This window comes from Equus asinus, chromosome 26 (assembly GCF_041296235.1).
Source record: "Equus asinus isolate D_3611 breed Donkey chromosome 26, EquAss-T2T_v2, whole genome shotgun sequence".
Classification (NCBI taxonomy): Eukaryota; Metazoa; Chordata; class Mammalia; order Perissodactyla; family Equidae; genus Equus; species Equus asinus.
Window position 1 is genome coordinate 37,265,130 of NC_091815.1, and position 15,949 is coordinate 37,281,078.

At 44.8% G+C, this 15,949-nt stretch overlaps 1 protein-coding gene across 11 annotated transcripts; it reads left to right on the plus strand.

Moving 5' to 3' along the window:
* Positions 1-1,308: 1,308 nt before the first annotated feature.
* On the plus strand, positions 1,309-14,754 carry ZNF331 (zinc finger protein 331). Of its 11 annotated transcripts, XM_070499555.1 has the most exons (8): positions 1,320-1,524; positions 2,566-2,638; positions 3,603-3,715; positions 5,984-6,118; positions 6,275-6,455; positions 9,029-9,113; positions 10,368-10,494; positions 12,951-14,754. In XM_070499555.1, the coding sequence occupies exons 6-8, from the start codon at positions 9,105-9,107 to the stop codon at positions 14,270-14,272; spliced, it is 1,458 nt and encodes a 485-aa protein (XP_070355656.1). In that variant the 5' UTR covers positions 1,320-1,524; positions 2,566-2,638; positions 3,603-3,715; positions 5,984-6,118; positions 6,275-6,455; positions 9,029-9,104; the 3' UTR covers positions 14,273-14,754. The 11 variants fall into 11 exon arrangements, with proteins under 11 accessions (XP_044615522.1, XP_070355650.1, XP_070355659.1 ...); XM_070499557.1 differs by lacking the exon at positions 5,984-6,118 and having other exon boundaries at positions 6,272-6,455; XM_070499558.1 differs by lacking the exons at positions 5,984-6,118; positions 6,275-6,455 and having other exon boundaries at positions 1,319-1,524.
* Positions 14,755-15,949: the final 1,195 nt, after the last annotated feature.

The window sequence follows — 15,949 nt, forward strand, 5'->3', positions numbered from 1 at the left end:
GATCCTGGGCACAGACATGGCAGCACTCATCAAGCCATGCTGAGGCAGGGTCCCACATAGCAGAACTAGAAGGACCTGCAACTAGAATATACAGCTGTGTACTGGGGGGCATAAGGGAGGAGAAGAAAACAAAAGATTGGCTACGGGTGTTAGCTCAGGTGCCCATCTTTAAAAAAAAAAAAGGGATTCAGTAAATTGAGAGAAAAAAGCCAGAAGTTTAAAATTGATTTGAAAATAAGAACAGGAACGCAAGCATTCTTTTCCTACTTCTGTCCACTGAAAATGCCTAAAAGCAGTGTCAGCCCAACAGTACCCAGATTGTGTCTCTATTGTCATTTCCAAACAAAAGGAACCATGGCTCTTTGAAGAAGTGGCTGATCTTACATCTGGAATAGAGAAAGAATAAAGTGAGCCTGGGAGAGCTGGCTAGTTCCAAAAACATGGAAATTTTCAGTAACTGATGGAATCAAATCAGAAGAAAACAAAGTACTGTAAAGAGGATATCATTGCTACTATTGTGAACATTTGGACCAATACAAGGGATATTGACTTCTGTAATTTGAAGCACACTGATTCAATTAAAATCTATGGCTCCATAATAATAATCTAAAAAGAAAAGGCCAAAATTATTTATCAACATTCCAGGTATTTTTTTTTAAGATTTTTTTTTCCTTTTTCTCCCCAAAGACCCCCGGTACATAGTTGTATATTCTTCGTTGTGGGTCCTTCTAGTTGTGGCATGTGGGACGCTGCCGCAGCGTGGCTTGGTGAGCAGTGCCATGTCCGCACCCAGGATTCGAACCAACGAAACACTGGGCCACCTGCAGTGGAGTACGCGAACTTAACCACTCGGCCACGGGGCCCGCCCCCAGGTATTTTTTTAAATGACTGATTACTTTAGCAAGTATTAATTAAAGAAGCAAACATCCTGCCTTTACAACGAGATCAATATTAGATGTAACCACATAGTCTCACTTTATAAGGGAAAGCCTTACTGTGTAGAAATATTCCAGTTAATAGATGTAGAAGTAATGTCAGAATTAGAAAAACAAGGTTTTTAAAACGAAATAATCTAAAGGAAAAGTCTCAATTACTCTTAAAATCAACTACTTAATAATTTATTAAGTAACATCACACAGGTTGCGACCAAGCCAACCTTCTGGAAAGGTCCGAAATGCACCTTGGGAGCACGGCCGGACTCCCATCTTCTGGCTGTTCCTTGACTCTGAACTACGTTTCCCAGAAGTCTGTGAGGCATACCGGTATTAAGGCCGTGTAGAGTTGCATGCTGGAGAACTGAGCCGCTGCGCTTCCAGCTCATTGGATTCCCGGGTTTTTGGACTACATTTCCCAGAGGTCTCCGAGGCTCGGCCCTCCTAGGAATCGCCCAGTTGCATGCTGGGAGACGCGCTTACTGCGCGAAGGATTTTTTTGGGCGCTCCGCGTTTCCCGAGACGTAGTCGTCAGTTAAGCTCAACCCTTTCGCTGCTTTCCGACGGTGTGCTGGTCGCTGGGCCCCAACCGGTGAGCTGTTAGCATCCCAGGACCGGGCTAGCGCGGGATGCGGCGCGGGATGGCGGTGACAGAGACGCGCCGGGCGAGGAGGCCCGAAGTGGAGCCTCGGCCTGTGGCTGCGGAGAGAAGTGCGAGCGTGTGTGCGGGTGTGTGTATGTGTCTGTGTGTCTGTCAGGGCCGGGGGCCGGGCCGTGTCCCGGGACGAAATGTGCGTGGGAGCGTCGGTGGGTGACGGGACAGGCCTGTCCCCGTGGCTGTGACGCACTTGCGCGTGAGTGTGTGTGCGGGTGGCGCAGCCGGGCCCCGTCCCCGTGGCGGTGACACGCGTGCGCGGGGGCGTCTGCCGGGGTGACGCGGCCGGGCTGTGGCTCCGCGGCTGTGCTGCGTGTGAGTTCCACGCGCGTGGGCGCTGCGGGGGTGGCAGGGCCGGGCACCGTGTCTCCGACGTGGGCGTCAGTGGGTGTGACGCGGCCAACGTGTGTCTCCTAACGGTGTGTGCGATTGTTCGGCTGCGACTGGACCGGGATTGTGCTCGGGTGATTGTGTGGCCACGGATTGAGTGAGCACAGGTGTGTGTGACAGTGTAGCCGTAGCTCTGATGTCCCGGCTGCTCCCTCTGCCTTCGCTTTCTAACCGTGCACCTGTGTAGACGCGATGGCCCCCAAAGGGAAGTCAGCCTGAACGCTGTAATGAAAATGGCCAAGGAGGGCGCAGACGTGATCTTGAGATGGCAATTTGAGAGCTGGAAGGGCTCTCCATACAGGCTCCCGGAATGACAGGATGGAAGGGCCTCAGGAATAAGACTCCTTTTTTGGAGGGGAGAGGTCCCTGACTTGGAGGTGGGGGTAGGGACATAGTTACATAATTCACAACCCCGATTGCTAGAGCCTGGTCCCCTGGAATCTCTGAAATACCCAGGCCTCAGTTCCCCCTTATTTCTGATTGGTTTTAGATGTGACACGGGGACAGGTGTGGCCTTGGAGGGTGTTTTCTGATATAGTCTGTGCTCCAGCAAAGCCCTAGTGTCTCATTCTATCCTTTTTCCCCCAGGCCAGCCGTCCTCCAGAAAAAGCATCCTGTGGACTGAGGAGGAGAAAGAATCGCTACACATCTTAAAATCAAGGTTCAGATGAGTTACCTTTTTGTTCAATAAATGATTTGAGTGTGCAGGACTTAGGAATATTTGCTTTCTTTGGCCCCAAATGACTTCCCTAAGAGCGATTTCTCTCAGTAATTCCTTCCCAAGAGGTGTGACGGGCCACGCAGGTGAATTCTCCAGTGTGCTTCCTGTTGACCAGCCCACTCTAGTGAGCGCTCACATATTCATTTGGCAAATTGTTCCCATCTCCCGATGTTCCCTCCTTTTCTAAGAAACTCATGGTATAAGAAGGGTTCTATTGGGAGGTTGATGTTTGTGCTTTATTTTAGAGTGTGATTTGGATTTTTTAGTTTTTAGGTGGAGTCAAACGCTACTTATCTTGGGTCTTTTCCACAGGCCTGACTTTCAGAGCACAGTAAGAAAGAAGGAGGTTTGATTGTTTTAGTCAGTAAATGGCAAAGTTACCAGCTTTGTGAGGCTTTTAAGAGTGGGGTTTGAGCAAAGGTCTTTGTCATCAAAGGCAGGGATGTTTTTCAGTAATTAATAAGCAGAAATTTGTTGTATCAGCCAGGTGTTGCTTGAGGTCTGACAGTTTCAGTTGGTTTCAGCTGCATCTTTGTATGAACTGTGAGAGGCAATATGGTTTGATGCTGAGTATGAGTTTTGGACCTAGAGCAGAGTTTGGCAAACTTTCTCTGTAAAGGATCAGGTATTAGATATTTTACGCTTCGTGGGCTACCTATGGTTGCATATTGTTGTTCTGTTTTAATAGATTTTATTTTTTAGCATGGTTTTAAATTTACAGAAAAGTTGCAGAGGTAGTACAGAGAATTCTCAGATACCCTGCACCCAGGTTCCCCTGTTATCAGCAACTTATGTCAGTATGGGATATTAGTTGCAATTAACGAGCCAATTTTCCTATATTATCGTTAACTAATGCCCATTCAGATTTCCTTAGTTTTTATGTAATGTTCTTCGTCTGTTCCAGGATCCCACCCAGGATACCACATTACATTTCATTGTCATGTCTCCTTAAGCTCCTCTTGGCTGTGACAGTTTCTCAGACTTCCCTTGCTTTGATGACCTTGACAGTTTTAAGAGGTACTGGTCAGGTATTTTGTAGGATGTCCCTCTCTTGGAATCTGATGTTTTTCTCTGATTAGGCTGGGATTCGGGGTGTGGGACTGGAAGATCACAGAAGTAAATCACCAGTTTCTTCCCATCATGGCAAGAGTAGCTGTCCATGTGATTGATGATTGTTGTTGACCTTGATCACCTGGCTGAGCTGGTGTTTGTCACTTTTCTCCACCGTACAGTTACTCCTTTTTTTCAAAGACTGTGTCACCCTGAGTGACAGCCGCATATTTCAGAACTCCAATTACCAGAGCCTGGTTACTCTAACCCTGCTTCTGTCATCACATCTCACTCGCTCTCCTTCTCACCCCCCTCATCTGCTTTTAAGGACTCTTGTGATTACATTGGGCCCACCTGGATAATTCAGGATCGTTTCCCTGTGTAAATCTCAGCTGATTAGTGACTTCAAGTGCATCTGCAACCTAACGCCCCTTTGCTATGGAATGTAACATATTCACAGGTGCCAGGATGAGGACATGGACTTCTGTGGGAGACTGTTGTTCTGCTGACCACAAACCTATCCATTCAAAGTTCCCTTAATGGCACCAATATACCAGCTTCCCCTTAACTGTGGTCCTTTTCTTTGTTAATTTTTTTTTTTTAATTTGGGCTACCTTAAGTTATATTTCTTATAATGGGATTAATGTCGGCTTGCTGCAAAAAAATTCCGTCCCCTAAGAAGCTCATAAAGAAGAAACTCAAAATTCCCCATAACTGTACCATCCAGGTATGTATGTTTCCAGCCCTCCCCTCCCCTGCTAAGCATACATATGTGGTTTGGTTTCTGGAGCATTGAATCCTGCTAATTGATCCTGTAAACGAGCCAGAGACTCTCCAAATCTTCATTTATAAAAGAAATCCAGCTCAGCCACGGGTCCCCTTATACCTGTGTGCATGCGGGGTGGGGAGAGGCACACGGTGATCCCCTTCTTGCTTTGGAAAAAATCTCTCCCATATTTACACCTGAAAGGATTAGAAACGCATCATTTGGAACTGATCCCAGGGCAACAAATTATCAAGAAAGGCAGCCCTTCAGAATTGGATTCTCTAGGATTTTAATATTTCTCTCACAGAACGTGACAGTAATCACTGAGACAGTACCAATGTGGACTGTACAAGTAACATTTCCGAGGGCAGATACGTGAGAAAAGTATAGGATGGCAGTAGTTTAAAATGTTCACATAAATATCCCGTATCACAAAGAAGACAAGACTCAGCCTCTCACTAATGTTCTCAAGTTGGCATCTTCTCAGTTGAGGTTCTTTGAGCTGGATTTTTGATGCAGAATCATGTCTGTCCTTCTTGCTGCTGGTGAGGAGGGAACATTTCCTCCTTATACACCTTAGAATTCTTTTTTGCTTATATTGTTAATTAAACAGAACTTCATTCTTAAGAGGCTCTGAAAGTTTTTAGTTTTCAGCAGGTTTGAGAAGCACATATTTTAGCATTAAAAAGAAAACAGCAGGCTTGAGTTTCTTTTATGAAAACAGATTAAGGAATGTGTAATGTTACTGATCTTCAATCACAATAGCTAACTTGTATTAAATAATTGTTCCGTATTATTGTGTTTTATGTAGCGTATCTTCTTAATAGTTGAGACAGTCCTACCTGGTAGGTACCAGTTTTATCCCAGTCTGTCCTGGGGGGAACAGACCCTGTGGGGTTAGTAACTGTCAGAGCTGAGATCACATCCTAGAAGTCAGACCACGGGGCCTTGTTCTTACCTTCCCAAGACCTCTCCTCCCAAATTGTGCAGACCTTTTAAATCGCCTTCTTCACTTGATATTCATCTTAAGTTTCTTTCTCAATTAATATGAATCAATATTATTATAAGTAAATGTATTATATGCCATTATAGCAGACCATAATTGATTTAATCTACCCTCTACTGTGACATATTTATATTTCTATTTTTTCATTTTTTAGAATGATTCTCTGGAAAATCTGAATAAAATTGATGAACTGTGTCAATGTCAATGCCCTGGTGGTGATACTGTGCTATAGTTTTGCAGTGTGTTAGCCTTGGGGTAAACCAGGTAAAGGGTACACAGGATCCCTCTGTATTATTTCTTATAACTGCATGTGAATCTATAGTTATCTCAATTAAAAAAAACATGTTCCAGAAAAAAATTTCTCTGAACCTCCTTGTACATATATTTGTATACTGCTATAGCTGTTTCTTTGGGATAAATTCGGAAAAGTGGAATTTTGAGTCAAAATCCTACTTCTGTTAAGTACCTGCAGTATGCCTGACCCTGTGATCTTAGTACTTGGAATGACAGGAGGACTAGAAGGACATTGTTACCTGTGCATCACTTACAGTCCAGCAAGGAAGGGAAGAAGCACGAGACAGCCTGTGGAGGATTCCAGGTGACGTGCCCTGAGAGGTGCTAGGAAGGGGATATCATGTCCCCGGTAGCCACTGACGTCAGGTCATGACCAGATAATTCTGAAGGCACGGGCTCTGTGTGGAGATAAATGGAATTTACTGCCTGAGTTTTATACCTGACATGTTTTTTCCAGTAGTGTTGGATGCAAAGTGAAGACTAATAGGGTAAGATGATTTAGCAGTTGTCTCCAGGACATCGTGGCTGGAAGGGCAAGCTCAAAAGTCAAATCCACCCTCCCATCAAGACATAAAACTAAGCAACTTCAAGACAACTGCCAGCGTCGAGGGCATCGTTTGGAATTTTAGCCATTTTTTCTGGTCAGTGCTCCAGCATATGTGGGAATATGTAGACATCAAAGAGTTGGTTTAGGTGTTGAGAAATGAAAGGAAACAAGTTATTCAGTAAAATAGTCCAAAGATAATATAGTTTCAGCTTTTTCTGTAAGATCAAGAGGAGACTGTTTAAAAAAGAGAGAGAAAGTTTCTCTGTCTTTTGAGAGTGTGGCTGCCTCTTAATAAATTTCAAAGAATGCACACACATTTGTATATGTCCAGTCAATGCATGGCTGTTGTTGAAACGCCCAGTGACGTATACTTAAAACAAGAAAAGCAAGGTCAAAGGATGTGTCAGGGTCACCGAGACCACCACCAGGTTCAGTGATCTCTAAATGGGCTCACAGGATTCAACACATGGTCCTGCTCCTGGCTAAGATTTATTACAGCGAAAGGATACGTGGCACAGTCAGTGAATGGAAAGGCGCATGGGACAACGTCCAGAGGAAACCAGCCACAGGCTTCCAAGAGTGCTCTCCCAGTGCAGCTGCACAGGGTGTGCTTAATTCCTCCAGCAGCGAGTTACGACAGCACATGGACAGTGCAGTCTACCAGGGAACTCCTGTGAGCCTAAGTCCAGCGTTTTTATCAGGGGTCAGTCACATAGCCACCCTGTGCCTAACACATGACAAAATTCCAGACTCGCAGAGGAAAGCAGGTGTTCGGCATAAACCGCATTGTACAAACAATTTAAGAACAGTGAGGGGGCCGGCCCGTGGCATAGTGGTTAAGTTAGCATGCTCCACTTTGGCAGCCCCAGGTTCACCAGTTCAGGTCCTGGGTGTGGACCTAGCACCGCTCATCAGGCCATGCTGTGGCAGCATCCCACATAGAAGAACTAGAAGGGTTTATAACTAGGATGTACAACTGTGTACTGGGTCTTTTAGGAGAAAAAGAAAACAAAGAGAGATTGGCAACAAGTGTTAGCTCAGGGCCAGTCTTCCTTTAAAAAAAACACTGAACAATGAGCCACTGTCATCAGTTAGGAAGTGGTGGAAACAATCTGGAAGTCCAGCCAAGGGCCAGTCTTGCAAGCAGGCCTAAGGATAGTAATTTCAGACCCACTCTCTTAAGTCTTTTCTGCACAAAGGATCTTTCCAGAATTTTTCTCTCTCTCTATTTTTATTTTTCTCTCTCTCTTTCTATTGATGTCTTTCGGCTTGTCTGTGTGTGTGTGTGTGTGTGTAGATGGATATATTCATATATCTTATGTATGTATATATGTATATATGTGTGTACATATATTTATATATAGCATTTTACAAATGTATCATTTTGGTAGCTTGCTTTTCCTACACAATATATCTGAAACGTTTCTCATCTCTTTACGTATTTCTTCCAACTTGGCATTTAATAACTGCTGATACCAATGTTTTACTCTGATATTCTGCATGTATTTGTGTAGTTAGCTTTTTTGGACTCAGAGTGCCGAACGATGCCTGGGCAGTTGCTTCTCCACCCCTTCCAGCTGCCGTGTCTTAGCTGACATCTCCCTATCTAGAGGACAGAATAAGTGTGAGTTTAAATGATGCAGCCCCTCTTCACCTTCGATAAGCAGGATGTGCTCAGAGTGAGACTGAGCACCCTAAACACACCTAGTCTCAGGTCCAGATCGCAGTCCCTCTGCCCAGAGTTGGCCACACTGTGAGGTTTAATGGCACAGTCTCCACACAAGACCACCCTCAGTTCTGAGACCAACTGCAAGTTAAGTTTCCTGAAACCACCCTGAGGTTCAGTAATTCAGGACTCGAAGGACTCATAGCACTCACTGAGAGCTGTGCTGCTCGTGGTTACAGATAATTACAGGGAAAGGATACAGATTACCGTCAACCAAGGAAACAGCACATAAGGCGAAGTCCAGGAGGGTTCCCACCAGGGTGCTTCCAGCGTCCTCTCCATATCAAGTCAGGGCTTGTGTTTCTGCTGACATCGATGTACAACAAGATGCTCAGAGTATTGCCACCCAGGGAAACTCACTGGGGCTTCATCCCAAAGGCATGATAGATTGACTGATCATGTAGGCACAGTTGATTGGTTCATTGCCCAGTTGTTAATCTCGGTCTCCGGGTCATCAAAAGCCCCCACCCGAATTACCTGGTTGGTCTTTCTGGCGTGGTCAGCTGCCACCCTGAGACTATTGGATGTGGCCAGCCCCTTCCCAGAACAAAGACATTCGTATCAGGTGTGATGTAGGTTACCTCTCAGGAGCTGAGAGCAACGGCCAGACAGTCAAGGCCGGATTCGTAATACATGCCCCCAACAGGGAGCTGGCCAGAAATCCTCCTCCTAAAGTGTCTCGATCTGACTTCAAGGCAAAACATAGATAATACCAGCTCCTCTGCTCTGTCTGTGCAGCTAGGTTTCCTGGGGTTTCAGGGAGAGCCTGTTTTGTTCCAGAATCCTTTTCATCTTCTCCAGATGTGTTGTGTTTATGTGTGCGTGTTGTGGTGAAAGAAGCTGGGCACTTCTTTAAAAGCATAGGTGGAGGAGAAAAATGTTGTATAAAGTCATTTGGGACCAAGGTGTGCTTATTTTAATAATTCTTTTTCCTCGTCTAGTTCTGGCTTCTCTGGATTTTGTGTCTTTGGTGAAGGAAATCCCAAAAGGACTGATCAGTTCCTGAATTCTAAAACTATGGCTCACGTAAGTATGTATTTCTCTTTCCTTCTTGAAATGTGGTCATTAGGGCCTGTTGATGGTTTATGAATTATCCCAAAGCCTCCTGCCCACGCACATCCCGTCTAATTACCTGCCTCCCTGTTCGTCCTGTTCCAGTGAACGATGATGCCACGGAGCCCCATGCCCAGCTGTGTGGCCAGTGCTCACTTAACCATTGAGCTGATTATGCAGTATCTCCTTTGTGCTCACTTTTTTGTCACAAGTACTGTTGGGACAATGGAGGAAGAAAGTGCCTTGGGAGAAATATTTGAGTTGAGTTTGCAGTTTCATGCATTAGAGACATTGGTCCTATTTGACCACAAGAGAAAACTAAAATTCTCCGCTAATTTTTTTTCTAAGCAGATAAGAAAGGTGTTCATGTCTCTTGGTCTGAGTCTTAGTGTGTGGTGAGAGCTCCAACTTTATGAAGCTTTTAGAGTTAGATAGGGCCGTGATGAGGTCCTGTGGACTTAGAGATCATGTTCTTACCAGGGAACCCAAGACATAAATTTCATTGTTGAACAGACCTGCCGGACCTCTGTAAGCTTCTGCATTATTTGACGTCAGCATCCTCTAAATCAGGAACAAAGAAAAGGCAGGGTGGTGGAGGGTAACAATTAACAGGTCAGCCAGTACAAGTGACAGATGAGCATATGCTCCCAGAACTAGGGGACAACTTGGACGTTGTCTTCAACCTACGTGTAAACCATAATAATTAAGTCTAACCCATCCGTACGATGGAATAAAAATATGCTTTCGTCATGAGAAAGGGAGACTGCTTAAGAGAGAACCTGGCTCAAAAGCATTCGAACATGTAAACCCCATTTTTGAACTTGAGATCTCATATTACGTTTGGGAAACACAGCCCTCGGAATTTGTTTCTTTCCCCATAAAGGGAAAAGGATGCTGTAGGAATCTATGCTTGCTGAGGATTTATGAGGCACGCATGTAGCGGACTCTGTGCTTGTCAACAGGAGGAAAACGGGTTGTTTTGTCTGTTTCCTGACAGGCGGAGGTGGTTCACAAGTCCAGGGTTTTCTCTGCAGCCATAGGGCCCTTCAGTAACGTGGGGATTCTGCCTCAGTCCCGGTCATGTCCTCTCTGCCCCCACCCAAGTCACAGCCTGTCAGTCTACTTTCTGTCTCCACCCTACCCAGCGGGTATCCCATCCTCTCCTTCCCTTCATCCTAGAACTGCGTCCTTGCATTTCCTCAGGGCCGTGTGGGTTTCTGTTTCCAGGCTTTGGTGACGTTCTCCGACGTGGCCATAGACTTCTCTCAGGAGGAGTGGGCGTGTCTAGACTCGACGCAGAGGGACCTGTACTGGGATGTGATGTTGGAGAACTACAGTAACTTGGTCTCTCTGGGTGAGTCGCCTGCCTCCGCTAACTCAGACTCTGCCCCCTGCCATGTCAGCTCCCTCCGCTGTGAATATCAGGGCTGTGTTTCAAGAACCTGGTTTAATTTCTTCTTCCTGTTCCCAAGGAGTGTTTTGAGCCTAGTTGAGTTGGAAATGGGCATTACGCACCTTCATCTCCTCATCCATCAGGGATCTTGCCACCTTTGTCTGGCCCTTCTTGTAATTACCTCTCTTCCATAATGACAAAGGACAAATTGGAGTTCTGGAATACTTATTTCATGGCCACCTTCAAGGAAACCAAGCTTCCTACTTTGGCATGTTTACAGCCAAATTGCTGTCGGGCCTCTGGTACTTTGGGGACCCATCTGTAGGGATAGCGGCTCAATACGGTGACTTGATTTTCTCTAGTAAAGCAGCCTGTGTGTGTGATGTAGAGGTGGATTGAAGGAACAGAATCCACGTAAAACCAAACTGAGCACATTCCATGTCCTGCACAGTGTACCTGAAGTGAGGTGGAAAGTTAGAACCTGTGAACTTTGAGTTAAACATTGGATGATAATCTTTTGTAAACATCTCAGGAAATCTCTTATTTTTCTGTTAGCGAAAAAACAGCCATGATGTTAATGGCTAATATTGTGTTTACTCTAAACCGGGAATCGTTCTAAGCACCGTGTGTCTGTGTATGTATAAATACATGTCGTTTCATTCTCACAAGTTCATGAGATAGGCACTATTGTTATGTCCGATTTGTAGATGAGTATGCTGGGGCACGAAGTGACATGGTCAGACAGAGGAGGCAGAAGCAAGAAGTGAACCTGAGAATTCTGGCCCATAATCCATTCTGTCAGCTACCATGCTCCACTCTCCTACAGGGATAAGGCCTCAAGAATAAGACCTTTCCACTCCCTATCTGGGGTCCTGTTTGGTCTTTAATCCTTTCTCTTTTCTGAAGTCTTTATCATTTTGACTTTAGGTTGTCGTAAATTCTTTGACTAAGGCTCAATCAAAAAACTTTTGTACTTAGCGTTTTTTCCTAAGTTTTATGTCATGTGGCTTTTTTTTTTAAAAGCAGGACCTTTCATTTCTAGGCCAGATGCACTTGTCTTTTGGAAGCAAGGGGAAAGCACCTTGATGGTCGTGAGGGAAAAGGCAGGAAGACAGTGCAGGGGAGAGTGAGAGCCAGTCTGGCTACGGTGAGCCAGTGTTAGAGCGGCTAGCCAGGCAGGGAGCAGGCGCACCCCTGACACATTTGGAAAGCTCCCACAAAGGTCTGCCCAAGGGCTCTGGGGGAGAGGTCACCACCATGAGCTTGATCTTCACCCCAACCCTCTTCAGCTTGTTTTTCTTCTCATGTCTCATCCGTTTCATGTGTTGCTGATGCTGCTGGTCTCTGGACCACGCCTTGAGTAGAAAGGGTGTCAATGACGTGATCCTGTGCCCTTTGTAGTTCCTCAAAGTTGGCGGGTGTCCTAGCTTCGAGTGCTCTTTTTCTTTTCCTCTCATCTAATTTGGGGCCCACTGCTTCCTGGTGCTGCTCTGTTCTTCCAATGGCCGTCTGTGCTCTTAGCAGTCTCTGTCACTCTGCCTAGATTCATATTTCATTGGAGATTCAGAACGGTGAGAGCCTGTCACTTCTTCATTTACCCACTGCAGTAACTCTGTAAAGAGGAACCCTGCTCCATCTGCTAGTTGGGTATGTAGTGGCACTCTCCATATTGGATAAGAAGGGTTGTTCTTTAAAGAAGAAATTATGAGTTTTTATTATAAAGGGCAGGTTTCCTCACATGCTCCAAGGTTGGTCATTTAACACATTTTAGTGTCGTTACTAACTCAGAGATCTAAATATATTTGATGTTTTGCAGTCCCTTGCAGTTACCATACTTATCAATGCTCAGATTTTCTAAACTTTTCCTCTTAGGTGTTTTACATTTTTATTAAATTTAATCCTGCACACTGTCGTTTTTATTGCTTTTGAGTGTTGGGTCTTTTTATCCAGAATTACTTTTAATTATATTACTTACATGTACATATATCCATGTCAGAATATTAATTTTATATACAGCTATCTGTGTATTTTTATTTTTTCGAGTAGTTTTATATCTGATTTTCCTGAGTTTTCCACATATGTCATCACATCACCTACAAATTGTGCTCTTTTTCATCTTTATTTTTGATATTTGTCCCTCTGATTTCTTTTGCTTACTAGTGTCAGCTGATAGAAAATAGTAGGACTAATAGTCAGTACCTTTTCCTCAATTGACTTTAGCAGGACTGGCTGCAGTGTTTCCTCATTAAGTATTGTGGTGCCGGATGTGGACTGTACATTTTAACAGGAGCCCTGGGGGCCTCATATTTATTCCACTAGATAGGTTTTATGTCTATTAGAGAAGTTTTTGGTTTGTTGTTAGGTTGGGTTGTTTTTGTTTTCCTTAAAAGGAAACAAAATATGTTATTTTTTTCCAGATTTGGAGTCACCCTATGAGACCAAGAGTTTACCTATAGAAAAGGGCATTTATGAAATAAATTTTTCCAAATGGAACTCAAATGGAAAACGTAAATCCCTTGGCGTTGACTGGATGTGTGAAGGTGAGTTTGAAGGACCACATGGCCCTCCAGAGGGATATTTCAATCAAATGATAGTCAACTATGGGAAAACACCCACTTACAGAGAAAATACCTCTGTTAGACCGCATCAGAGACTTCATAATAGGGAGAATTCCTTTGAATGTAAGGAATGTGGGAAGGCCTTTAGTCGTGGCTATCAACTTACCCAACATCAGAAAATTCACACTGGTGAGAAACCCTATGAATGTAAAGAATGTAAAAAGGCCTTTCGTTGGGGTAACCAACTTACTCAACATCAGAAAATTCATACTGGTGAGAAGCCTTATGAATGTAAGGACTGTGGGAAGGCCTTTCGATGGGGCTCAAGTCTCGTTATTCATAAGAGAATTCATACGGGCGAGAAACCCTATGAATGTAAAGACTGTGGGAAGGCCTTTAGACGTGGTGATGAACTCACTCAGCATCAGAGATTTCACACTGGCGAGAAAGACTATGAATGCAAGGACTGTGGGAAGACCTTTAGCCGCGTGTATAAACTAATTCAACATAAGAGAATTCATAGTGGTGAGAAACCCTATGAATGCAAAGACTGTGGGAAGGCCTTTATTTGTGGCTCGAGCCTCATTCAGCATAAGAGAATTCATACCGGTGAGAAGCCCTATGAATGCCAAGAATGTGGGAAGGCCTTTACTCGTGTCAATTATCTTACTCAACATCAGAAGATTCATACCGGTGAGAAACCTCATGAATGTAAGGAGTGTGGGAAGGCTTTTCGTTGGGGTTCGAGTCTCGTTAAACATGAGAGAATTCATACAGGTGAGAAGCCATATAAATGTACAGAATGTGGGAAGGCCTTTAATTGTGGCTATCACCTTACTCAACATGAGAGAATTCACACTGGTGAAACGCCTTATAAATGTAAGGAATGTGGAAAGGCCTTTATTTATGGGTCAAGCCTTGTTAAACATGAGAGAATTCATACAGGGGAGAAACCATATGAATGTAAAGAATGTGGGAAGGCCTTTAGTCACGGCCATCAACTTACACAGCATCAGAAAATTCATACCGGTGAGAAACCCTATGAGTGTAAGGAGTGTGGAAAGGCGTGTAACCATGTAAACCATCTTAGGGAACATCAGACGGTTGCTACTGTTGAAAAGCCTTGTGAATACAAAGAGCGTACGGAGGCCTACACAACATTCCTTCCTTCCACAACATGAGGAAAATTCTTGATATAAATTAACATCAGAAAGCCTTCACTGGTCACTCTTCTGCTTATCGAATATCAGAATAGTCATGCTAAAGGCAAATTTCAAGAATGGGAAAATCACTCTTAACGATCACAGCATACTCAGTGCAGATTTCTTTTACTGGGTAGATGAGTTTAGTAAATGCATAGAAGCTTTCCAGTCCCATTCGATCTCTGTCGCATTTCAGATTCATTCTAGGGAATAACTGTGCTGATGTATTGTGGGGAAGCCTTTTGTCGTGGTCCATACGCCACCATTATCACCATCCCACCTCTCCTCCCTGTGAGACACTGGGCAAATTACCTCTTACCCCTGTGCGTCATTTGTGAAGTGGGGAGAAGCACACCTACCTGCTCCTGCTGTTGTGGTTGAGTTTGGTACATGTAACCTCCTTGAAAGTGTCTCTGGAATATCGTGTAAGCTCAATAAACAGTAGCTGCTGCTGTTCTTAATCATTATTCCCATTAGTGTTGCTCGTAGGGAATTATTACAAGAAGACCCCTGTGGGCGCAATGAGTTTAGAAAAGACTACCAAACTTCTAGAAGAAAATACAGATTACTGTCACAGTCTCGGGGTGCACAGTGTTTCTTGGTACACAAAAGAAAGTAGTGGAAAAGCAGGAAGCAGACCAGAAGATGCTCACTCTACATACAACTGACAGTGGACTCACACAGGAAATAGAGAGAACCCTTCAATAATGAAAAAACAAATCAATTAAAGGAGGGGCAGGGGACAGACTTGCATAAGCACTTAAGATCACCAAATGGCCAGTAAGTCAGTGAAAATGTGTTCAGCGTGATTACTCATCCAGGCAATGCAAAATAAAATCACCATGTGATGTCACTGGATGCTCACCAGAATGGCTAAAACTAACATCGCGAAGAGCCGGTCTGTTTGTTGGACATTCAAACATGACCTGTTCCGGAAGGAACTGGGCCAGCAAACTGACCTCTTCCAGATCCTGGCAGTCCCACAGCAGGGACTGGGATGTGGTGCTCCAGGGAGGCAAGTGGACTTGTCCTTAGGAAGGAGACAGGCCCGAGATTGAGTCCTGGGAGAGTGGAGGGAGCAGTTAGACTCAGGAGGGACCTGAGCTGTCTTAAGATGGGTCAGTCCTAGAGTGAAGGGGATGGGTTGTGTTGGGGAAAGGACTGGAGCCCTGGGTGGGGATCTGAGAATATGGGGAGGGATGGCGGTGGGGGAGTGGGGGACTGGGGCCCATGGGAGTGAGTTTGAAAAGCTGGGGATGGGTGGGAGAGAGCCTGGTGCATGAGGAAGGAACAGCTTGGGGACAGGTCCTGGGAGACTAAAGAAAAGGGGAGCGTGCAGGAAGGGAGCCTCTGAGAGCTGGAGGAGGGCTTCGCTGCTCATGAGTGTAGCCTGAGAGGTCGATGGTGCTCGAGTCCAGAGCAGTGTCCTATTATGGCTGACAAAGGACCTAGAATCTCAGAGTTAGGCTTATATTTCATTAAACCTCCTTAGTTCTTGTGTTATGTATACCATAGTGGTAGGGCTGGGTTGAGGATCTTAGTCCTCTGGAGGCAGAGAATGAGGGAACATGAACATGTTTGGGGGGTGTGGTGCCAGACCCAGGTTTCAGAGCTGGGTGTCTTTCTGGACTAGGCTTCAGTACCCCTGATAATCTT

What these genes read in the sequence shown, in the direction of transcription:
- ZNF331 (XM_044759587.2), top strand. Translation starts at nt 1,562, where the DNA reads ATGCGGCGCGGGATGGCGGTGACAGAGACGCGCCGGGCGAGGAGGCCC. An exon ending in AAGTGCGAGCGTGTGTGCGG is followed by an intron (nt 1,662 to 2,565) that starts GTGTGTGTATGT and finishes TTTTTCCCCCAG; the next exon opens with GCCAGCCGTCCTCCAGAAAA. An exon ending in CTACACATCTTAAAATCAAG is followed by an intron (nt 2,639 to 9,028) that starts GTTCAGATGAGT and finishes TTCCTCGTCTAG; the next exon opens with TTCTGGCTTCTCTGGATTTT.